The sequence below is a fragment of the Sturnira hondurensis genome, unplaced genomic scaffold (assembly GCF_014824575.4).
Source record: "Sturnira hondurensis isolate 20B ecotype Veracruz unplaced genomic scaffold, ASM1482457v3 Scaffold0000648, whole genome shotgun sequence".
Lineage (NCBI taxonomy): Eukaryota > Metazoa > Chordata > Mammalia > Chiroptera > Phyllostomidae > Sturnira > Sturnira hondurensis.
The window spans coordinates 5,065,817-5,092,289 of record NW_028073279.1 but is presented as its reverse complement, the minus strand read 5'-3'; the positions used below and the strand labels follow the sequence as shown (position 1 = coordinate 5,092,289).

General features: G+C 38.5%; 1 protein-coding gene across 1 annotated transcript in view; it reads left to right on the top strand.

Annotated features, from left to right (window-relative positions):
• The window catches only part of LRRC7 (leucine rich repeat containing 7), a 307,638-nt gene that overhangs the window by 119,415 nt on the left and 161,750 nt on the right, over nucleotides 1-26,473 (top strand). Inside the window, exon 7 of the mRNA XM_037043945.1 lies at nucleotides 11,035-11,098. Within this exon, the coding sequence (XP_036899840.1) occupies nucleotides 11,035-11,098 (64 nt within the window). The remainder of the gene's footprint in view (nucleotides 1-11,034; nucleotides 11,099-26,473) is intronic.

The following is a 26,473-nucleotide window of genomic DNA, read 5'->3' as shown; positions in this document are numbered from 1 at the left end:
AAAGGAAAAAACATGAGCCACTCTAAGATCTAAGAGAGTTATAGAAATGTTTTTAATTATAATTAACATATAAAACTATGCAAATACTTTTTTATGTATTTTCCATTTCTTTAAAAATTATTTTAAATACCTTTGTACTTAATTTAAATAGTAAGATATTAATTTCTTTGTTAACTTAGTAGTGTTAACTAGCCAAGATCAAAAGTGTTAAAATTACTTCTTTTATTTATTTTATATTTTTTGCTTAAAATTTACTAAAACTCAAATTATCAAGTCAGGATTTTTTATTAAAAAAATGTGTGAGGTATCAGCCTCTTTTGGGACTTAAAAGACCTCCAGTTTGGCTTTAGCCTGCCACCAACAAACCGTGTGACACACTCTTATAAGTACCTCATAGTCTAGTAGAATGAGTGTGTTTGGAAGGGGGCTTTTGGCTATGAGAAACAGAATTCTCAGTAAAAGTGACTTTTTAAATAATAGATACATTGTTGACTATAACAGTCTCAAACGTAATGGCTCCAGAGTTTGTCTGGGTAGCCTAATGATTTTGTCAAAAGCCTGGGCTTCTCCTGTTTTTCTACACTGCTATCCACAGCATGTTGGCTTTCATCCTTGGACGTATTACCTCATGGTTGCATAGTGTCCACTGCAGCTCCAGACATCACGTTCTCATCTATCCATGGAAACAAAAAAATAAATATGTAGGGAGAATTTTTTTCTCTGAATGTCCCTCAGTAGATTCCTCTTTCTATTCCAGTGGCCAGGACTGAGTCATGTCCCAGCTGTAAAAAAAGTTTGTCTAGTGATTTTCTGGCATTTCCAGTTTCTGGTTCAGGGCAGGCACTGCTGCCAGGGAGAAAGGGGAGGAAAATGACAGTTACAGTTGCCTGGAAAGCCAGGCAGGCTACTTTTCAGAGGCCTTTATCCTCTAATGTTCAAATTCAATGACATGTTAGTCACAGAGTTGCCGAAGCATTATACATTAAAGTATTAACAATGTAAGGCTTAATCTACATAGAAGTGCATGAATTGATGTTCAGAAAGCCCAATGTGACAAGTAATACGTTTTTATAGGATGTATGGGAAAAAACAATGTGCTTGAAACACCTGTGTGCACATGCCTGTATGTTAGAGGCTCTTCGAAAAAAATTCTTTGTTGTTCTCTGCTCGGTTACCTAAAAAGTTTTTAAATCATATTTTATTGATTATGTTATTACAGCTGTCCTGATTTTTCCCCTTTTTCCCCCTCCACCCAGCATCCCCTACTCCCTCAGGCAGTCCCCCCACCATTGACATGTCCATGGGTCATGCATATAAGTCCTTTGGCTACTCCATTTCTTGTACTGTTCTTTACATCCCCATGGCTATTCTGTAACTACCTATTTGTACTTCTTAATCCCTTCACCTCTTCACCCATTCTCCTCCTCCCGGCTCCCATCTGACAACCATTGGTAACTAATTTCTTTTCTCTTGTCGATTTTAAGAGATTCTCTTTATCATTAACTTTTGGCCTTTTAGTTATGATGCATCCATCATAACTGGGATTTGCATCCGTCGTAACTGGGACTCTCTGTGCTTCCTGAACTTGCATGTCTATTTCTTTCACCAAATTAAGGAAGTTTTCTTTCACTTTTTTTCAGATAGATTTTCAATTTCTCGCCCTTTCTCTCCTCCTTCTGGCACACCTATGATGCGAATGTTGGACCTCTTAAGTTGTTGAAATCCTCACTAAGTCCCTTGACATCCTTGTAACCAGTATTTTGAACTCTATATCTGATAGATTGCTTACTGCCATTTCATTTAGGTCTTTTTTTTTTTTTGGAGTTTTGATTTGTTCTTTCATTTGAGCCTTGTGTCTTTGTCTCCTCATTTTGGCAGCCTCCCTGTGTTTGTTTCTATGTATTAGATAGAGCTGCTTTGACTCCATTTCTTGGTAGTGTGGCCTAATGTAGTAGGTGTCCTATAGGGTCCAGTGGCACATCCTCCCCTTTTTCCCCGCAAAGAGCCCAGAAAACATTACAAGTACAAGGGTATCTGACTGTGTTGTCTTGAGTTAAGAATGCACAATAATTTTTGGCCAGGGGGAAAATTCATGTACAGAGTAAATGAATGATTGATTGAGTACCAAGCTGGGTACTCAAGGTATGCCCTTTGTGTGGTCTGAGTACACCTTCCTCTTATACTTGAGCTTTGACTGTTGTTGGCAGGTCAAAGGGAAGGATTTAGCCAGGCCAGTCAGCTGCAGGGACTGGCTGTGACTGCTAACCACCAATCTCTGCCCTCCATGGAGGATCAGCTGTGCAGAGGCAGGGTGATGGTGCTCTGACATGTTCTGTAACTGTCCGCTGGGTACCCTGGCCCTAGGCCTTCCCAGATAGTGCAGGCCAAAGTCAGCCTCCACCTGCATTTCACCCAGGGCACTCTGCCTGAGCCCTAAAACAATCTGAGATGATTGTTACTTGTCCTGGGCTTGGAGACTCCCAGGTGAAGCCCAGCTGTGGTTCTAATCTGGCTGCTACTAGGGCTGACTGAAGCCAACTGTTGCTTATTTGATAGGATTTAGGAGCCAAGACCAGCCATCCTTATGGAAAAGAAGCTTGGGGGTCCCACAAATTGAGCAAGGCAGGGCCTCTGGGGATCTTCAACACCAGTCACACAGTATTAGCAAGGGTGATGGAGACTCGATATGGCACCAGCATACCAGCTCTCTGTGGGGAATGTTTAGCAAAGGGACAATGGCCTCTGCTCACCTTGATGCCAGACACTTCAGCTTCTCCCTGTATACCTGGTGCCTTTCATGCTGCTACCCTGGTGCTGAAGCTCAGAGGGAATGAGTCTGAGTAGGTGAATCCATGTGTGGGTTCTTTACAAGGAACTGCTTGGGGCTCCAGAATTTCCTTCCACTGACTCAGTCCCCCCAGACTTTTGCAGCCAGAAGTTGAAGGTACTTATCTTCCTGGCACTGGAAACCTGGGCTGTGGGGCCTGGTGTGCGGCTGGCAGTCCTCACTCCTGAAATATCCCTACAGTTTCTTTAATTTCATAGTTATCTGACTTCCATTCCACTTGATTTATGACATTCCTAAGATGGTTGTTCTATATTTTTAATATTTTATTGATTATGCCATTACAGTTGTTCCATTCACCCTCTTCATTCCCCTTCCCCCTGCACACCCCCTTCCACCCACATCTCCACCTTTAGTTAATGTCCATGTCTCATAAGTTCTTTAGCTTCTATATTTCCCACACTACTCTTGCCCTCTCCCTATTTTTTCCCCACCATCTATGCTACTTATTCTCTGTACCTTCTCCCCCCGCCTCCTCCTCCCACTCCCCTGTTGCTAACCTTCCATGTGATCTCCATCTCTGTGGCTCCGCTCCTGTTTTAGGTGTCCACTTAGTTTGCTTTTGTTTTTGGTCTTGTTGTTAATAACTGTGAGTTTGCTGTCCAATCACCGTTCATATTTTTTATCTTCTTTTTCTTAGATAAGTCCCTTTAACATTTCATATAGTAAGGACTTGGTGATGATGAACTCCTTGAACTTGACTTTATCTGAGAAGCACTTTATCTGCCCTTCCATTCCAAATGAAAGCTTTGCTGAATAGAGCAATCTTGGCTGTAGGTCTTTGGATTTCATGACTGGGAATACTTCTTTCCAGCCCCTTCTTGCCTGAGAGGTCTCTTTTGAGAAATCAGCTGACAATCTCCTTTGAGAACTCCTTTGTAGGTAACTATCCCCTTATCTCTTGCTGCTTCTAGGATTCTCTCCTTCATTTTAATCTTAGGCAATGTAATTATGATGTGCCTTGGTGTGTTCCTTCTTGAGTCCAACTTCTTTGAGACTCTCTGAGCTTCCTGGATTCCCTGGAAACCTATTTTCTTTGCCAAGTTGGGGAATTTTTTTCTTTATTATTTGTTCAAATAAGTTTTCCACTCGTGGCTCTTCCTCTTCCCCTTCTGGTACCCCTATAATTCGGATGTTGGAACATTTAAAGATGTCCTGGAGGTTCCTAAGCCCCTCCTCATTTTTTCAAATTCTTGTTTGTTCCTTCTTTTCTGTTTGGTTGTTTCTTCCTTCCTTCTGATCCACTTCATTGATTTGAGTCCCAGTTTTCTTTTCATCACTATTGGTTCCCTGTGCATTTTCCTTCCTTTCACTTCAACCAGTTCTGTGATAATCCTAATCAGCAGTGTTTTGAACTGCATCTGATAGGTTGGCTATCTCTTTGTTGCTTAGAAATATTGGCTCTGGGGCTTTGATTTGTACTTCTCATTGAGCCATTGCTGGTCAGGTCACGCCTGTTACATATGAGTGGTGGAGCCTTAGGTCTTCACCAGGGTGGGGCAACCCAGTTGCTGAGTTGTGACTGCCAGGACCCCTCTCCACCAGCCACTGACTCCACCTCTCTAACCAATCTAGTTGAATGATTGTCAGACTTCTGTACAGTTCAATTTTCTGTCTGTTCTGGTTGTGTTTTTGGTTCTAAATCTTTGTTGTCCTTAATTTTGGCTGTGGAAGGAAGCACAGTATTTCCACCTACGCCTCCATCTTAGCCAGAAGTCTATATTTTAGTTGTAATTTTGATGTGATTATATGAAGAGGTGAGACATATCTGCCTACTCCATTATCTTGACTGGAAGTCCTATAAAAGTTTTGAAGTAGCTTAACTCTAAGTATTTTTTCAGTACTATTCACAATGTCTGCATGGGCGTATAGTGCATGTTGCAACATAGCCTAGTGAAAATGAGCATCTTCATAGCTGGTTATGTCTCTCATAACCTTTTGATGACCCTGCTGCAGTGTGAGCTCTGAGCCTCATCCCGAGCAGTGCAGCATCACAGAGATAATGGGGATAGTTCCCATCTGCATCGTGCCTTTTTCCCCGCAAAGAGCCCAGAAAACATTACAAGTACAAGGGTATCTGACTGTGTTGTCTTGAGTTAAGAATGCACAATAATTTCTGGCCAGGGGGAAAATTCATGTACAGAGTAAATGAATGATTGATTCTGGTTATAAACCCAAGAATTCTAGAGAGAGAGAAATGAAATTCAGACCCCTCTTCAATCTAATTAGACCTTACATTAGAAGGAATTCGTGCAGGATTTGTCTTCGATCTCACTGCTATTCTTAGGTTCTGTTTTTCACTTCAGTCTGTGTCACTGGACAAGTACGCCTTACTATACAAACTACAAGTGTTCTCAAGAGACTACTCGTGAGGTTATTTCTTCATACAGAATCACTTTCTTCATGCTATGCATTAAATTAGAGATAAGTAATTAAGGGTCTTTTTTCCCATAAGACATAACAAGATCAATTTAAACCTTTAAATGTTAAATTTTTTAAATAAAAGAGCATCCTCAAAGCAAAACTCAAAATATGTGACAAAATATATATTTAAATGTTTATTATGATAATCTAAATACTGTAAAAAGTAACATTTTGAGAAATGTTAACATACTTGTCAAAAAATATCTTTCTAATATTTGTTGACAAACTACTAGCTGTTTACTTTGGTTACATATCCTTCTGGAAGGTCCCAGGAAGCCTGTTCAGCTTTTTGTTGTTATTCTGAGGAAGAAATTGAAGTGAAAGGGAGTACATAAACATCATAGCTATGACATTGATTTAAGGTGCAGTAATAAGTGAAAATTTTATATAAAGCATTTTGTCACAGAAATTGTATCTGCCATTGGGCACTGGATTTTTTATTTTTCTTGGTGTGTAAAGATGATAAGTTTATGTTTCTTCAGCATGAGGTATGCCAGCAGTTGCATTTTTAAGTAATTCCTAGGCATTCTAATGTTTAGTGCCTGTGCTATAAAGAACAATTTGTTGCACCCTGGCTGGTGTGGCTCAGTGGATTGAGTGCTAGCCTGTGGACTGGAAGATTGCTGACTCCGTTCCTGGTCAGGGGACATGCCTGGTTGTAAGCTGGATCCCTGGGTGGGGGCATGAGAGAGGCAACCGGTCAATGTATCTCTTGCATATCAATGTTTCTCTGCCTCTCTTTCCACCTCCTATCCCTCTAAAAATAAATTATAATCTTACAAAAAGAATAATTTGTTTCAAAAATTTAAAATATGAGATTTGCTTAATAAGAGATTGTTCACAAGGAAAGAACATGATAATATGGTAAAACTGACAGGTCTAATTTATAAAATGTAAATGTTCATTAAACATAGGGCACAGGTTAAGCAAAGTGGAAAGATAGTGACTGTATTCTTTAACTTTCACTAAGAGAAAGGCATCAGACAAAAACAGCAGAAAAGAGTTTTCCTATCCTTGTGCCATGTATAGTCACTAATTAGAGAGAGTGTTTGAGCACATTTAAAAGACAAGTTAAAAGCTGGAATGTGTGAGCCCATAATGCATAAGCTCATGCCCAACATTTGCAGAATCCTGTGAGAGTCAGCAAACCCAAGTCACTGTACAGGGAATTTATGAGCAAACAACACTTCTGCCAACTCTGTGTGGCTTCAGAGGTAACTGTGTATTTCAATACATAAAACCTCTTACTCTCATAAAAAGGCAATCACAGATTGTATAATTTTATCAAAGGAACAGATGAACCTAGATATAGCATTATTTTCCATCTTTGTTCCAGCTGGAATCTTTTTCAGATTTGTAATTGGATAAATGTTACAAAGTAATAGCATGCTAGTAAGGACTTAATATTCATAAATGCACTCCAATGACAGTATTTTAAAAATGTCCCTGGATTCCAGTAGCATGTACTTTTAAAAATGAGAGTTTTCAATAATGTATAAATAGTTATCTAGTGGCAAACCCCTAATAATGAGTATCCTCAATTTATCTGTTCTGAATTTATCTGTCATGTATATATTTAAAGGTTTGAAAATGCAAAGATTCTTAGGGGCCAATCTTACATCTTAACCCCATAAAATCATCTGGATGTAAGATTTTAAGGCCTTATGTGACCCAGAGGTTGGGAAACTATGACTTGTGGTCCAAACCTGGCATATCTTTTTTTGTAAAGAAAGGTTTATTGGGTCACAGCCATGATTGTTTGTTAGCCTACTTTTAGGCACAGTAGCGTCGGTGCCTACTATTGTCCTACAATGGCAGAACTGAGTAACTGAGACGGAAATCACCTGGACAGCAGAACCTGAGACGCTTTCTATCTGGCTATTTACAGTAAAAGTGCGCTGAGTGCCCTTATAGACCAGAGTGAGTGGTAGAGCACATACTCTCCTGAAAAACATTCGGATTTAGTCGATGATTAAGCCAAACAAATCAGGCCAGATTTAGATGGAGACGGTTCTATGTCAGCTCTGTCACTAACTTTCTGTGTGTGACCTGGAGCAAGTCGCCAATTCTCCTCTCCCTAGGACATGAGCATGTTCCTTTACTGAGGCTGTCGTGAAGAATGCCAAAGAGCAAAAACCAACATGGCCTTTAAGGGGAATGTAAAAGTCAGGCCAGGGTGTCACGCCCAAAGCAGTCAAAAACACAAGGAGAGCCTGAAGGGGATATTGGCAGCTGAGGTGACCTGAAATTCTAACAGGTCAGAATTTCAAGCAGAAGAGTGAATGTGATTTGATGACATTTAAATATTCTTAGTAAGATATTTAAATATACCCAGGCCTGTGTTTTCATGACTTAAGTATGTAGGCGATTTCACAGACTGGAACGAACAAGAACTCGGTATTTCATCATCTTCAAAAACATTTTTTTCCAAAGTGTGGCCCTAGTCTAAGAAATGTACTATAGGAAAGATAAGAAAAATGTTCTTGGTCCTATAAACAAGATGTTGTCTGCGTCCTTTCGTGTTAGAGCATCACAATGGGCGTTTCTATGTTTGATCTGAGAAGTCACGCCAATAAGAAACCTAACTTTTTTTCTCAGCAAGCTTTGCCAACATGTACCAGCCCAACTGAATTTCTTTTAAAATAAAACAACACCTATATGTCCTTAGAAGAACTTAGGGAATTCTGCCTTAGACAATTTCTTGAGTTATTTTCAGCTCTGAAAGGCTTCCCTAAGTATTCCGGTAGCTAACGCTGACAGCACTTACTCTGTGCAAGGCAGCACATGCGCTTTACCTGCACTGCTGATGACTCCCAATCGTCCTCCAATGTGGGGATTCTTCCTGGCATCCCCGTATTCCATACGAGAAAACTAAGGTGAAAGGTGTCCTTTAATTTGGTCCAAGTCAACAGCTGGTGGATGGTAGAATAAGGGTCTAGACACAGATAGTCTGAACCCTTCGCCACTCGGCACCCATAGTTTTCTTGCTATATTTCAGGCATCCAGAGAAATAAAAAGACATCCCTAAACATTGCACTGAATATTTCTTTTATTATTTGAATTTTTAAAAGGCGTGTTATTGGAAATATCAGAAAGGCAACTTCACGTGAGATTGAAGTATCCAGAAACTGGTGAACCTCAGGCTATCTGCCACTATCTGTCAGGCATAGTCCTCAATACTTGAGCCAATGTGTATTCGTCACAGTGCTCCTTAAAACAGGCCTATCAGGGTACCTCCTTGGCAACTTTGAACTAATTATAGATGGCCGATGGAAATTGAGTGGTGCATCTTTGTAAACATTCAAGAATTCAAGCCTCTCGCTGGTAGAGAATCATCTGTGTCTGTATGAATGTCTTTATTAAACACGGATTGAGAAGCTACTGATTTTGCCAGTCAGACTGGCAAATTACTGGCTCTCGTGGTGCTTAAATCAAGCAGGAGAAGTGATTAGCTAACAAAAAATAAAAAACCATATGATTATACCCATAGAGTGTGTTAAGAAGAAAATGAAACAGGATTAAAAATATATAAAGTGGAGGCAGAAAGGGATTTTTGTTTGGGTAGTGAGGACAGACAATCTGAGGAGGAGACAGGAGCTGGGATGAGAAGGTATCAGCTCTGAAACTCAGAGGGGAACATGGGAGGCAGGAGAGACAGTACAGTAGCAATCAGAGAAATTTAATACATTTCTACAATTTTACATGTAATATGAAGATGGGTTGGTGATCTTCATTTAATACAACAAATTTTATTAGAATTTTTTATTAGATAACTGGGTAAACTTGTAATTCAGCAAGATATTGGGTTCAGCTAGATAGGAATCAAATTTTTAGCATTACTGACTGAGAATGTGGCCCAAACTTGTGACCAGGTATTAATATCTGCTCACTGACCTATGAGGTGAACGTGTCTTCAAGGCTGGTCATTGGCAAGGGGAAACCACATCCATTAGCTCCCTCTGGGGACAGAAACATAGGACCCAGGCTCACATGTGCTTATTGTAAGGAAGAAGGTACAAAGTCAAAGGAGTACCTCTCTCTAGCACGCTGGCCTGAATTACATAAGGAGAGGCCACGTGGAGACCCACCTAGTATAGAAAGGAAGTAAACACATGGAGGTGAGAAATTCACCCTTCTCTTTTTCAGTAGTCACCCCATCCCAGGGCACATCTGAAAATGTCTGGAAACATTTCAGTTGTGAAAAGAGGGGAGGGTGCTGCTGACACCTGGTGGGGAGAGGCCTTGATGCCGCCAACCACCTACGGTGGGCAAGACCACCGCCTCCGGGAGGGCCCCTCATCCAGCATGAGGATAGGACAATGGGGTGTCCTGCAACAAATTCTAATGGGAATTTTTTAGAGTTACTGTGGACCAATATCCTTTACTTCCTTTGAGAATACATGTTAACATTGTACTCTTTTATCATTTTTATTGCTTCTTTTTATATGTGTAAACATGTGATTCATAGAGCAAGATTCTGCAAACCCCGGCTGAAATGTCACCTCTTCTTGAACTTTTTCCTAATTACTGAACTGCTATGTGTTCCTTTGAGCTCCTACGGCAATCTATACATACTTTTATCCTAGCACTTACCACCCCGTGAAGTATTTATTCATTTAAAGGTCTTTCCCACATAGAAAATTACTTTTTCAGAGTGTGTGGGGTATCGTCAGCATTCTACAGAGCTCACAACAATCCCCTACATCAAAGAAGTAACCAGTCGAAATGTCACTAGTTCCAAGGTTGGGGAGCCCTGAGTCCCAGAAACCTTTGGAAGGCAGTGTCCACGTGGTAACTGAGGAAAACACAAACTGAGGGAGCAAACGAATTCTCAAAAAGGACACTACTACCACAAAAATGCTATGAGTTTTATTTTATTCTTCTGACAAAGCTTTACTTACTTGTGTCCTGATAAAATTAAAAACCTATTACAAACGTTCCTAGAAGGAATATTTTTTGGACAATTTGACAGAGTGATGATAGATTAGCAACTAGCACATACACAAAAAAAGCAAAGGCTATGTTACTGGCTAAGGTGCCTCTAACCTTTGGCAACAACTGTTGCCCAAGGTTTTGCAATTGTTCAAAGCATACAAGCCAAAATAGTTAGGAGACAGTAAGTACAACTGTTTGTTTATAACAGAAGTTCATGTAAGAATGTAGAAAATGACAAGACTGATGATGCTATTGTGTCTATGTTGTGGAGATTTTTTAAAAGATTTTGTGTGTTTATTTTTAAAGAGGAGGGAAGGAAGGGAGGAAGAGAGGAGGAGAAACATTGATTGGTTGCCTCTCCCATGAGCCCTAACCGAGGACCGGCCTGTAACCCAGGCATGACCTTTTGCTTTGCAGGACAACACCCAGCGGACTGAGCCTCACCCATCAGGGATTCCTGTGGAGGTTTAGAATGCCTTGCTAGGAACTGGGTTATCCATTGATTCCCAAACCTGTGGTGACTCAAAAATATGGTTGTTGAGGCTTCAACCGTACCTCCTACTGGTGTAGATGTTTAACAAGCTTCCCAGGTTTTTATCAAACAGGCAACCCTGTATTCCAACTAGACTGACATTTGAGAACCTGGTAAACTACTAAAGGTCTTCAGGTGACATTTTGCATACATTACTGTTATTTGCAGCTTTATTCTTGCTGAAAAATGCCCCCATTTTTATACACTATGCAACCAGGTAAATCTAATGGGAGGTGAAATGCTGGAATGAAGTGTCATTCATTGCCTCACAATAGTATTTTTTTTCCATTTATTATAGGTCAATGCACAAACTGGCCCAGTTGGAAAGACTTGACCTAGGCAATAATGAGTTCAGTGAGCTGGTAAGCAAACGCATTTTCTCAACCTGATAAATACACCCCAGGAGATATTTTTTGCTCTGTCTTTGTAGCCTCGGGTATTTAATCAACACATTTGCAATTGCATTTTCTAAATAGAAAAACAAAATAAAATCTGGTGAATAAAGTAATTGTTTGACTCAATAGTAAGCCCTAGAGAACTGGATAATACTAGGATTCACCCAGTACAGGGGCATAAGCAGATGCAGATTGACAATTTTGAGCGCCAAGTATGTGGCAGACACCATGTTTGGTGTGTTACAAATGTTATCTCATTTCGTCCTGCTTTGACGTGCTGCTGTGTTAACTTTATGGAAATGGTCTCAGAGCGGTCACCAACTTAAATGTTTTATTGTGATTGAACAGAAATTAATCCAAGACTTAGCTCAGAGTCTATACCTTGAAGACTTTCCGCCTTGAAGGTTTCTCAGTAGAGAGGAGAAGTTAATTGTCTTCAACTGCTAATTGTACTGAAAATGTCTTTCCAGGGAACACATATTACCACCTTACTGTCATCAAAATTGACTGAATTCTGCCTGCTCCCTTCAGGCTTGTCTTCTTTCAAATTTGCCTGAAGACGAAAATCTCAAATGCAAATTAGAAAGCACATACCCCTTTACAAGCATATCCAGTTTCTTTATTTAGAAGTCTTCCACTTGAAAGTCTTCAAATTTCAAAAACCAAATTCTTCTAAAATGTACTTTATCTATTTTTTAAATTAAAGCATTTGATTAATCAGCTTTTCTGTTTTAACTCTGTTGCTAGCCATGTGACCGTGTGTAAACTGCACAACCTCTCCACGCCTCCTTTCCCTCTTATGTAAAAGGGAGGTTAGAACAGTTCCTCTCTAACAGGGCTTGTGAGCGAATAAATGAGATAATGCAGGTACAGCCCTGGAAAAAGTGATTCCCAATAAATGCCCATGTACAGGGTGATGGTGTAATTTACACTGCATCTTGAGTATGCAAAGAAATTAACAACTTCTACTTTGATTATAACTAATCTGGTCATTATCCCACCATTTATTAGCTTTTTAGGGAAGGTAAAAGCTGATTTTTATTTTTCCGTGATTAAAAGTTTAATCTGCTTCAAAAACTAACATGGTCCCTTTAGGTTGTGCTCACCTTCCTTGCATAAAGGTTCTGTCTCTCATGGGTCCTCTCCCCTCCCTTGCTTCTCTCCTTATGATGTAATTTGTGAAAGAGCAAACGAGGCTAGGGGTCTTTCTGGCCTTAGAACAAGGGTCAGGCTGCTTTTCAGAAGCTCACTGGCAGCACCTGCTGGTCTCTGGGCTGCTGTCTGCAACTGGTCCAGCCTCCTGTGTTAAATCTGCACTTCTGCAGTTTGGGGGCTTGGGCATATTCCCGGGGAGCACTGGCCATCTCCCTCTCGCTGGTATTGCCACCACTCAGCTCTCATTGGTTGTAGATACATGAGTCTCTGCCCTGGCCTCCTTCCAGCACCAGGTTTGGCAATCCATCCCCTGGTTTCTGTTGCAAAGGTTCTTCACCAACCATAACCCCTATGGGGGCACTATAGCCAGTACACATAGGCTGTGTCTACAAGATGTGCAAAATGAGAGAAGCCAAGTACAATGTTCAGAGCCTGCCTCTGCATCACACTACCAAGTTTGCCTTGCTTTGTATGCACCCAGCACGGTGATAGGGCAGCCTGCAAGGTGGCCTCAACTGGAAATTATACGGAGAGCACCCAGTACATAGTCCAATGCACCTCTGGCATTTTTAACAGTAGATAAATATTAATATACAGAGGGAAATTAGTAAGAATGGTAAATAACAGATGGTGGCAAAACTAGTTAATGCTGATAGTTCTAAAATTAGTTGTTAAGCTGTTGATGCTTCTATGAAGAGATGTAGCTAAAAAAACATAGACAGCGGATTAAAACAACTGAGGCTTGACTCCATCTCTAGCTAGCTGGGTACCTTTGGGTTTGTAGCTCACTCTCTATCCTCAGCGTCTTCTTTAGTAAAATAAAGCATCGATGTCACCTACTCCATAGGCTTTTTGAGGGGATTTTATGCAACAGACTCAATAATAAATATTTAATACATAAGGTCCAGCCCAAATAACACACCTTTTTATTACAAAATCATAAGCAAGTAATTCTGTAACATAACAATATCACACTCAAGCACATCACATGACACTTCAGCTGAAATGTTCAAATTAAATCTATAAATTATCACACCCATGTTATTACCCTACCAACCACACTTATCAGGCATTATTTCTGCTGGGCCCTGTATGTTTCGATTAATTTTGGTTCTGTAAGTACATATATCATTTTGCAAACTTTTCATTTGGATAGTTTGTGAATCATTATTTTACTATAAATATTTGGATCAGCAAAAATGAATGGGGTATACTTATTTTTTTTAAATATACTTACTAGAAATAAAGTTAAAATGCATATATTTTAACTTATCCTATATGGTATCTAAGAAATCATCTGAGCAGAAACTTTTTAAAAAATTTTTGAACTCAATATTCCATACTAGTCACAAAATAGTCTCTTTTTTATTTTTTTCATTTACCTTAGGACACTTCATTTGATAATACACCGTTATTTGGAGTGGTGGGGGGAGCACAATTATGGAACTTTACATTTGTAAAGTTACTCACTTTTAATCAAATGTCTAGCTTCTATTAGTCATATGTATGGAACTAGCTATTGTTTCTCTGACAATACAACCTTTAATGAGAAAATAATGGAATGTGCTCTGATAAGAGGCCTCTAGAAATAATGTCATATGGAGAAAATAGAATTAGATTCTGTTCTGCAACTAGATGTTGATGCCTAGGAGATTACTGAGAGATGATTCATTTTGTGTGACATGGTAAAGAAACAGATGTGGAGAGAAGATGACAGTAAGTTATTTTTTTAATCTTAGAATATGAACACCTAATAAAAAGAACAAAAATGTGTTTCTTAAGAATCAATATAAATATCCCAAATGAGATTTGAAGTTGAAATATCTATTTAAAGATGCCTTCATTATAATGAAAAATTCTAAACAGAAGGCATTATCTTATCTTTCTAACTGGAGTAACCACCAGAAAATACTGGGAAAAGTTCTGAGAACACAGTAGATTCTTAAAGTCTTTTTTAATTGTTCCTTCTACTTCCCAGTTTTATTACCATAAAATTAAAAATGTTTATTTTTCAAAATTTAGAAAGTTAAAAGAAGTATAAAACAATAGTAAACGTCATCCACAATCTCATCTGCTTATGTAATCATTATTTTCTGGTATATTCTTCCTGCCCTTCCCCTCCTCATTTTCTTTTTATGAGATCAAGTGTGTATTATTTGGAGCCAGGTCAGAGATGCTACACTATTAGGTTGATTTATGAAGTTAAATACCATCAATCATTAAAAATCACCTGTGTACCAGGGTGGAACAGCCTTCTAACTGTCACCTAGTAACCTGGAACTTCCCAAGGTCACAGAATGGTCAGGGCCACTAAAACAGATTCAGTCATTGTCCCAGGACCCAGAGCCCTATGGGAGGTGTTTATTTCTGGTATATATTGATCTACCCAGTGCACTGAGTCCCTATGGGTCCTGAAAAATGGAAGAAAAAACAGAGCGCCAAAATGGAGCTGATTGAGCAGCGGAGCCTGGAGAATAAGGGGATCAGTAGGTGGACCCAGAAACAGTTCCCAGCATCTTTCCTCCCCCCTATGCACTAGAAAAGAGAGGGCTTTAGCATGCAGGAAAGTGTCACATGCAGCCCCCAACAACAGTGCTGTAGGACCCTTCATCAAAAGAGTCAGTCAGGAGAAGCAAAATAAGAAAATCTTCTGCAAGCTAGAAAAAGAGATCTGAGTCCAGGGCAATGAATAACAGACTGCAATGTGGTCTGTGTGCAGTGTAGAGTACAGCCATCTACAAGAGTCGGTGACAGCACACTGACAACAGAGTGACAATAGACAGTGGGAAAGGGAGACAGAGAGTACAGTGCGCGATGGAGGAGCATGTCCTCATTATGTTCTGTGGGACGTTCCCTTGTCTCCTCCACTTCTCCTCCCCACCACAAAGGGAGAAATTACTGCAGAAGAAGTTCCTAGGACAGGCCAGACTTCTTGATCTGCTGGGAGAGAAGTCACAGAAATGAGATTTGAAATTTCACTGTAGCTCTGGCATAATACATACTGGTTATATGTTTTTATAGAGATGTTTCTATTTATCAAATAAAATTAGAGTATGAAATCTATTTTATATTAATACATGATTATCCAAATCAAATAATTAGAGTCTTTATAAGCATTATTAATTTTAAGCTTCTCCACAGCTGAATTAGGACTATCAAATAATCACCAAAAAATAAATAATGAATTAAAACTCAAATTTATGAGAAAATAATAAAATCAAAGAGGCTTGAAATTGTATTATATAAAATTTTATGCATTTAAAATAATATACTTATTGTATAATTAAGTTGCAAATTAAAATGTATCTTCCTGAACACCAGCCATCCTGTACAGCTACCTGTATGCTCTGACTTAATTTTGCCCCATTCCCAGAGGTGACTACAATCCTGAATTTTGTTTAATGTTCCCCATATTTACGTGCATCTCTAAATATTGTATTATTTCACTTCGCTTGTTCATAAGCTTTGTACAATATGATATACTACCATTTATTTACCTTTTATTTTCTTCATGGAGAATCATTTTTGCCCAATTATTTTTATTACATTGTTGCTCTGGATATTCCTATAAGGGCACATTTGCAAGAGTTTATCTAAGGCATATATTTAGAAGTAGAATTTTCTGGTCATAAATTGTGTACATATGCAACCTCAAAAATAATGCTTTTCTCCCCACCCCACCCCCCAAAAGTAGCTGCACTCATTTGCCAGTGGTGTGTGAGCATTTTCATGCTTCACATCTTCACCCACACTTGACACTGTTGGACTTCTCGTCTGTGCTGATATAATGGCTGTACAGTAGCACCTATTACGAACTTAATGTGGCTATCTCTGATTTCTAGTGCAGTTGATGATTTTCCGTGTTTGGGGCAAATTGAATTTACTCTCCTGTGAAATACCTGTTTATGTATTTTTGCACATTTTTCTATTGGTTTATTTTTCCCACAGATTTATAGGGGCCTTTTATATATTCTAGACACTAATCTTTTGTTGGCTATATGTACTACAGATGTTTTTTCCCACTCTCTACACTCTTTCTACTTTCTTTATGTTGTATTTTGACAACTAGAAGTTAATATGTACTTTTAAAATATCTAGCATATTTTTGGCTTGCTCAACAAGCAAGCAAAATACAACCAGAGACATTGAAATAAAGAACAAACTGACAGTAACCAGAGAGCACTGGGGAGAGGGATAGCAGCGGATAATCGGGGAAGGGCCACAAGGAACATGTATGAAGCACACATGAACAAAACCAAAGGGGGTGGGTTCCAGAGTGGAAGGCAGGCATGGGTGGGGAGGTGGGGGGGACAGTGGGAGGGTGACAACGGAGACCATTATACTTGACCAGCAATTTAAAAAAAAGAAGTTTTTGTCTCCCAAAAGTCAAACATCTTTTCATATGTTTTCTTCCAGATGTTTGAAGTTTTCATTATTATTGTCAACTTTATCCCCATCTGGATTTAATTATTTTACAGCGTATGCATTATATTTTCCTTAAAATATTCTGTGTTACAAGCAACACTCATTAAGCAGTCCTTCCTTTTCACCTGAATATAAGTGTCACCTCTTAACATAAGATTTTCACATATTCAGAGGTTACTTTCTTCACTGGCCAGTTTACTATCTAGGTACCAAAACTACAGTCTAAATTATCAAAAACAATTCATTTTTGATATCTGAAAGGATAAGTCTCTCCAATTTAGACACCTGGACATTTATTTTTTATATGTATTTCAGAGTTAGTTTAGTAAGTTCTTAAAAAATAAAAAAATGTTCTTGTAATTTGATTAGAAGTGCATTGATACTATAAGATCATATAAATCAATTTTGCTTGGATTGAAAATGAAAAAACACTTTTAAGATACTGATTTTCACTAGGCATCCATATGACGTATATTTAACACCTTTAAGCTAAGTTTTACAATTTTCTTCAAAACAGTTTTACTTATTTTTAGTTACTTTATCTCTAAGTACCTATATTTTTATTGTATTATCAATGTACTTTTTCAAAAGTCATAGTCTCCAACTGTTTTGTCACAGGTACACAGTAATCCACTTGATTTTTTTTTCTTACTTACAACCTACTCAAGTCTCTTAGTAATATGAATAATTGCCCACAAATTCTTAGAGTTTTCCATGTAGTGAATCAAATTGTCTGTGAATAATTGAATGGAAGCAATGTTATTGTCTGATTCCTGATTTTAATGGAAATGCATTCATGTTTTGTTATTAAGATTATTTTTTACTACTACTTTGACTAGATACCCTTTATTAGGTTCCAAATATGCCTTCCTGTTTCTAAATTACTAAGACAATTTATCATCAGGAAATGCCAAACTCTATAAAAAGCTTTTTCTTCCTTTGTTGAAGCAGTGACATTTCCCCCCTTCAGTCAGTCAAGGCTGTGAATTATACAGAGACAGTTTCTCATGTGAAGCCCCCCTTTGAATCTCCGAAATAGATCCAACATGATCACGTTATGACGATGATCATAACCTTCTATATAAACTGTATTCAGTTCAGTCCTATCTGGGATTTTTTAAAATCCTCACTCATGTTTGAGATTTGTATACATTATTCTTATGCAGTTTATCTGTAAATTTATGTTTCTCCTCAGTTATGGAAAGTTATCAGTTCTTATCTTTTTAAATGTCACGTTTTACCTGTATGTTCTACCTTTGTACTATACTTTGGATTAAATATGAACATAAGTATGATGTCATCAGTGATTTTAAAATGCTATTTTATTAATTATTTTGTTTTTTCTGAACAAGTAATTAGGTAAGGGGCAATTTTAAAATATTTCTTTTGTATCCTTAAAAAAAGTATTTTGGACTCTACCTGAAATATTTGTTCTTCAGAATTTGAAGCATAAGGGTGGCATTATTTTAAGGTATTTTCAACTCTTTGAACTGTCTAATATACCAATTACAAACACAGATATTTCTAAATTAAAGGCCACTCAAATTCTACATTAAAGAACAAAACATAAATTTTAGTAAACAAATACCTGAATGACAGCAACAAAACATTTAAATAGTAAAAATGTTATTTCTTGTAATAAAAAAACATTTAATCTTTTAAAACACAATGCAAAGATGGATTGAATTTAAAAGTTCAGAGAATTCTTCAGGAAATGAGTACTATCATTTTAACTGGCTCATTTTTGAGATAGCATGTCAGATAGACTTTCTAAAACATTTTGTAAATTCAGCCGTGTATAGACTGTATAAGAGGATTTATATTTTATAAAACTCCTTTATAGAAAAGCCTAAATTCTTTACTCTACACCTCGCCATTTTAAGTTTAGTAAGGTCACACATCACGATAAGAACTTCTAATCTCAATATTCAACATAAATTAATTTGTGTTGACATTTTTCACTTTATTTTATAGAGTAAACAAAAAATTCAAATAGGTAAATAAAGAATGGAGAAATTCTATAAAGAAATACCAACAGTTGTACAGAATCTATGCTTGGGTTATGCAAATAACACAAATGTGATTTTACAGAAATTTAGAACTATCAAATACTTATGCTAATGTTTTAACTTGTAATTAAAATTAATTTAAGTGTAATTAAAGAATTTAATTTAAGGTTTAAATGCATTCTACCAAAAGCATAGCCCCCAGTGGTTTCAGCTCGCTAGTTTGCCCAAGGTGCACTCATTTTTAACTAGAATACCTAGGATGCATGTGTACCTGAGGCAAGCCCTTTATTTACATACGCAGTAAGTTTCCTCATAAGTAATTACAGCATAGGTTTCTCACACTTTATTTCACAAACTTTGTCAATTATTCTTTAAGTAAAGCTTATAAAAAGAGCACAGTAATAAAATACGGTTTTTCACCTTATAACTGGCCACCCCAATTTGAGAAATATATTTGAAACATCGTAATCATTAACTCCTCCACTTCTTGCATTTGTAAAACTACAAAGGACGTATATTGTGGGTGGATATCACAGACATTGGCGAGTGTTATGAATGTACCAAGAAAAGCTTGAGAAATGAAACTTACTTTTAAAATTATTACAGGCACATTAATTTCTGTATCAGTAGGTCCAGTCAGGAAATGGAAACTATATCAATTATTTCACAAGGAAAATTCTAGTATAAAGAACAGTTAATTGTCTATTAGAGAACTAAAAGGGCAAAAAGGAGGCACTGAAGGATTACAGCGGTAACAACTCCGGGAAGTAGCAAAAACCTCTAGGCCAGGGAACAGAAAGGGAAGAAGATAGTGCCAGGAATTAGGGAATCCTAGGGAATCCTAAACTGCGTCTCAGACCCCCAGACCTCTAAAGAGGGCCCCAGCCTGCCGGTGGTGGTGTCTCTTAGGGGGCCTGAAAGACTGGTTCTAGTTGTGTGGGAAAACTACAGATTACCCACAACCGCTTAGCTGAAGTGTGGCGTCACTGCAGGGAGAACTGTTGCCCTTGGCGTTACCATTGAGATGCTAACAGGACAAGGGTGTAAAAGAAGGAGCAAGTACCATCTTCCCCTCTGGCCTCCTGTCTCTCCCACACACCCATTGTCGGTGGCTGACACAGAGCCACCGGTCAAAAAAAGAATATTAACCTCAGAATTATCAAACCAAATAAAGAAGAGTGGGCCCGCAGCTGAAAGGCGATAGTTTAAACATGGTTTTAAAATTTTAAAGTTTATTTTTGCCAACTCAACTTTCAGTATCACTTTTTCCAGAAAGCTTTTTCTGTACCCTGCAGAGTACCAGGTTCCCAACTAACACTTGGTCATTTTTTTTTGAATGATCGATGGAGAATGATTGGACTTTAAAAGTGAACAGTTCAGCAAACTCTCAGCATCAGAATTATGCCTGAAAAGCAATCACTCTATAATCACCTCTTTTGAGAAACTAATTTTGATTCACTCTGAGACATATTTGCGAACAAGTTTCTTCATGAAATTTAAAAGTACAAAAGTTGTACCTGTGACCAATAAATAAATATAACTGTATTTCTACTAACTCTGTAATATCAAAGGAATCCTTGATGAGTCATTCAACAGAATGTATTTTCTGACTGAAAATAATTTGGAGGCTTTTTTTCCCACAGGAAGATCAAGTTGTGGTATCCACCTTTCTAAGTGCAACTTCTGTTGACTTAGGGTTTTAATAAGCAATCTCCAATGTCACACATAAATAAAGAAACTCATTTCTTGCTCTCGAACTCTCCCTTTCACAGAAATAAAAGGAGTTATCTTTGTCTTTGCTTTCAAAGGAAGCAGCTATTCCCTCACTGCTATTTCTTATTCATTCAGTATCATAACTGGGCACTGCGAGTAAAATTAATTAGCTCTGTTTGCCTTCCCACAAATAAATTTTTCCAAGAATGGCATGCATCTCAATGTCATCAATTACCATACTTTGGTGAGTCTGTCAACAGTTGCTACCAGAGAAATTAAAGAAAAGAAGAAATGCTTCCTGATTGAAGCAGGGTAAACTACATTAAATAAGAGTACAAGTTTAAAATCAAGACTTCACCAAGAAAATAGGAGATTATTCAATCACGAAGTAAAACCCAGGAGAATATTCTTCAGTTGTGAATGGGGATTGTGAATCACCGAAAAAACTAACAAAAATTGTACTTCATCATCAAATTCAAACCTAAATCTTCTTTTACATGACAAATTAAAAGTAGTCAAATGCGGTTTTGGAAATCTGATAAATGCTATTAACATCATTAAATCCAGGAAAATAACGTAACACGTGTTTGTGATGCTCTTTTCCATCTGCATTTTGGCGTCATGCCCTTGGACAGTCTTTTCATATGATAAATACTTTGTAATCTTTTCTGTGGAGATAGTAGAAAATAATCCAATCTTTTCTCTGCCGTGGATTTTATTACTGATAGTTTAGAAACATTCATTTGAGCTTTGTAATTTTTCACTACTACACCTTATAAAATTTTAGGATGTTGCCAGATTTGGTCAAACCGATGGCTCAATACATTTTTAAGCCTGTTTCTCCTCCTCCACATAACACGTCTGGTGCTGGGAACCAATGGACCTGTTCGTGTCTCAGGATGTCCCCTGGCCCTGTTCCTTCATGTCCTGATGGCCAGGGGAATTGGCCTGATGAGCAAAGGGAATGTTTCTGGAAGCCATTTCTACACTGGATGGCTGGCTAGCAACAAGTTAACTGCAGGCAGACATGATGGCAAAATATATAAATGTATACCCCTAAACTACAATAAAGGCCTTCCCATGCAACTTCCTTTTATCCAGGACCCCAAAATGCCTCTGAACTGAGGGAAGTTTCAATAGAGAGGAACTCAGGATAGAAATTATAGTTAAAATATTTTACTTTCACTCTGCATTCCAGGCCTAGACATATACCTGTACTCCTATTGCTGAACTATAAAAAATGACCACAAATTTAGTAGCTTAAAACAATACAAATTTATTATCTTACAGTTCTAGATGTCAGAAGTTCTAAAATCAGGGTGTTCCAATGGCTTTGTTCCATATGTCGGTTTTATGGGGAATCTGTTTCTTACTGTTTCCAGCTGCAAGAGGCGACCTGCCATCCTTGGCCGCTGGCCTCTCTGTCACAGCACCTCAGTCTCTATCATTACATCTCTTGCTCTGACTCAGCTTCCCTCATCACATCTCTTTGCCTTTTTGACCCTCCTGCTTCTCTCTTAGAAGAACCTTTATGATTGTATTGGAGACCCTCCCCCAGATAATGCAGGATAATCTCTCTCTCCAAGATCCTTAACTTATAAACAAATTCTCCTTTACCATGTAAGGTAACATAGTCACAGGTGCTGGGGATCAGAAGACTGACATCTTTGGAAGTCCATTACTCAGCCTGCCATAGTCTGGCCTCTGCCCCCGAAGATTCATGTCTGACCCACAGGAAAATGTACTCCCTCCCAACCTCAATTCCCCAAAAGTCTCATCCATTAAAACAGCAATTCAAGTACAAAAATCTAATCTAAATTTCATGAGCTCAATGTCCCAAATTTCATCACCTAAAGCATCTAAATTAGTCATAGGTAAAGTTGTGGGTATAATCCATCCTAGGGCAAAATCCCTCTCTATCCATAGACCTGTGAAAGTAGGAAACAGTTCATCTGCTTCCAAAATACAATTGTGCAATAGGCATAGAACAGTGATAGGCTTTCCCAGACAAAAGAGAAAAGCAGTGGGTGGACCAAAGCAGTTTATACCCAGGACCAATTTCAAAATCCAGCCATGCAAACTCCATTAAGTTTCAGGCCTTAGAATAACACCTGTGGCTCAAGACAAAGATATTATTGTTCTGTGCCTGTGGCTTCTGAGTCATCCATCCTTTTCCACAGAGGAAAGCAATTCAAGGAGGAAACTAATTCTTTGCCAGCTGAGTGTATTTATCAACCTGTTTCCTACCAAAAGAATTTTAGAAGTCTGGCAGTCTTATTTTGTCCACTCTCTGTCCCTTTCAATCTATGCTGATAGTGTTTCAGTGGCTACAACTCTCTTAAGAGCCTTGTGGACATCCCATGTACATCTTGAGGATATCTCCACTGCACAAGAGGTTCCTCCACAGAGCTTTCCTGGTTAATTCTGTCTCTACTCCTGGCTCCTTTTAAGATGTCTGACAAGTTTCTTGAAACAAATACCTAACCTCTCCAGAGCCTTTGTGTAAATGAATGAATTATCTGACCTTTTAGTCCTTAACAGTCACTAGCAGAAAGTTATCCAGACATACCCTTCACTTTCTTTCCTGGCAGTGATTCTCCTAATTTTATCATCTATTATACTCTGGAAAGGATAAATATTCCTCAAATCAAGTCCTAGTGCTTTTTGCTCAATAGTTCTCTCAATTTAATTTTTTCTTCATAGGGACCAGGCCACACCTTGGAAACTGGACTTCAAAATCTCTTCTTTCTGAATGTTCTATGTATTATGGAAATGGGGTTTTATTTATTTTTTTAAATATATTTTATTGATTATACCATTACAGTTGTTCTATTCCCCCCCTTCAATCCCCTCCACCCACACCCTCCCTCCCCCACCATTCTCCCCCCCTTAGTTTATAACCACGTGTCTCAAGTTCTTTGGATTCTATATTTCCCCCACTATTCTCGCCCTCCCCCCTATCTATTTTCTGCCTACCATCTATGCTATTTTCTGTGCCTTCTCCCCTCTTCTCCCCCTCCCACCCCCCTATTTCTAACCCTCCATGTGTTCTTCATTTCTATGGTTCCACTCCTGATCTAGCTGTCTTCTTGGTTTGCTTTTGTTTTAGGTGTGGTTGTTAATAACTGTGTGTTTGCTGTCCTTTCACTGTTCATCTTTTTCATCTTCTTTTTCTTATATAAGTCCCTTTAGCATTTCATATAATAAGGGCTTGGTGATGATGAACTCCTTGAACTTGACCTTATCTGAGAAGCACTTTATCTGTCCTTCCATTCTAAATGAAAGTTTTGCTGGATAAAGCAATCTTGGCTGTAGGTCTTTGGATTTCATGACTTGGAATACTTCTTTCCAGCCCCTTCTTGCCTGTAAGGTCTCTTTTGAGAAATCCGCTGACAGTCTGATGGGTACTCCTTTGTAGGTGACTGTCCCCTTATCCCTTGCTGCTTCTAGGATTCTCTCCTTCATTTTGGTCTTGGCTAATGTAATTATGATGTGCCTTGGTGTGTTCCTCCTTGGGTCCAACTTCTTTGGGACTCTCTGAGCTTCCTGGATTTCCTGGAAGTCTATTTCCTTTGCCAGACTGGGGAAGTTCTCCTTTATTATTTGTTCAAATATGTTTTCCACTTGTGGCTGTTTCTTTCCCCCTTCCGGTACCCGTATAATTCGGATGTTGGAACGTTTAAAGATGTCCTGGAGGTTCCTAAGCCTCTCTTCATTTTTTTGAATTCTCATTTCTTCATTCCTTTCCTTCCTTGTTCTTCCTTCTGGTCCATTCCATTGATTTGTGTCCCAGTTTCCTTTCCATCACTATTGGTTTCCTGTGCATCTCCCTTCATTTCAATCAGTCCAGCCCTCACACGTTCCTCTAATTTGTAACTTTGTTCCTCTAATTTGTGACTATAATCAACCAGTTCTGTGAGCATCCTGATAAATAGTGTCCTGAATTGTGCTTCTGAGAGGCTGGCAATTTCTCGGTCGCTTAGAGTTATTGGCTCTGGGACTTTGAGTGTTTCTTGTGCCATCTTTCTGGTTGTTCGTGCCTGTTCCTTAGCAGGATCAGAGCCCTAAAGTGTTCACTAGAACAGGGCAACTTAGTCACTGGGTTGTGACGCTGTATGTGGGGGCGGGGTCAAAGAGGGACTCTGGCGTCATGTCCGCCGCCTGCCGCCACGGCCCTCACCGGTGCCGCAGTTGCTGCCGTCACTGGGCCCACGCGTTTCGTCCCACTGCACGCGAGTGTGCCACCGCCGTCAGCCCTCGCCCCCTGGGGCCTGCGTGGTCTGTCTCACTGTGCGCGAATATGCGCCCGCGGTCTGCCCCGCACCCCAACTGGTTCCCGTCTGCCTGCGCGCCTGGGTCGGGGGCCCTGTCCTGCCCGACCCTGCTCGCTGCTGGCTCCGCCCCTCTTACCGTCCCCGTTGAACGGTTAGATGTAGTCGGACTTCCGTATAATTCAATTTTCTGTCGTTTGGTTGTGTCTTTGTTTCTCCAAACCTTTGTTGTATTCAAACTTGGTTGTGGGAGAAGGCACAGTGTTTCCACCTATGCCTCCATCTTGGCGGAAGTCCCCGGAAATGGGGTTTTAAAATCACTTACTATTTTTGTTATCATCTAATTCTCCCTCCAAGTCTTTCAATGTTTGTTTTATATTGTATATTTGGATTTTGTAATACTGTACAATAGTTATAATTATTATATCTTCTTGATTAATTAGCCATTTTATCACTGAGTCATTTTCTTGTCCTCTGGTAATATTTAAAGTGTATATGGCCTGATATAAGTATGGCTGTCCTTATTCTCTTTTGGTTATCATTTTCATGAAATATCTTTTCCTATCTTTTCACTCTAAGCTATCTGTGTAGTTAAATCTAAATTGAGTCTCTGTAAACAGAATATAGTTGGGTTGTTTTTTTCTAACCATTCAGTCAAAAAAAGAAAAAGAAAAACAGAACAGACAAGAATCTATGTCTTTTAATTGGGAAGTTTAATCCATTTACATTTAAAGTAGTTATTGATCTTGAATAACTTACCATTTTATTAAATGTTTTCTGCTTGCTTTGTAGCTCTTTTATCTTTTTCCTCTGGCTGTTTTCCTTTGCATTTTATTGATTTTTTAAATTGAATTTATTTAGCTGACACTGGTTAATAAAATTATATAGTTTTCAGGTGTACAGTTCTATACTACATCATCATATATTGTATTGTTTGTTTACCACCTCAAGTCAAGTCTCTTTGAATTGTCATTTATGCCCTCTATATCTTCTTCTACTTCTCCCACTTCCCTCTCCCTCTGGTAATCACCATGCTGTTGTTTGTGTCTATGAGGTTTTCTTTATTTTTTGTTTAATCCCGTCATCTTTTTCACCCAGCCCCCAACCTTGCTTCCCTGTGGTAGCTGGCAGTCTGTTCTCTATCTATGAGTCTGTTTTTGTTTCATTTGTTAGTTTGGTTTGTTCATTAAATTCCACATATAAGTGAAATCATATGGTCCTTGTCTTTCTCTGACTCATTTTTCTTAGCATGAAAATCTCCTAGTCCATCCATCCTCTCACAAAGGGTAAGATTTCCTTTTTTTTGTTTTATATAGCCACATAGTATATCATGTGTAAATGAAGTACAACACTTATCCATTCCTCTACTGATGGGTACTTGAGTTGCTTCCCTAGCTTGGCATACAATTGAAAAATACCTACCTTTTCCATTTTTTACAAATTCACTCTGTACAGAGTAAGACCTTTATCAATCAGTCCAGCTAGAGATTCTGGGGACAAGAGATGTAGTTTTAAAGAGAATGACCAGGAGTTCTTCTCTGGAAATCTGAAGTTTGACATGTATATTTCATATCCAAGTGGAAATGTCAAGAAGGCTATTAATGATGAGTCTGGGCAGAAGTCCAGATAAGTACATTTAATAAATATAAGTACAGATATACAAAAAAATTAAAACCATGTGACTAGATGTGATTACCTACAGAAAGAGTATAAACAAAACATAAAAGCAACAATTTATGTAAACTATAATTGTTTCCAATAAATGTAAG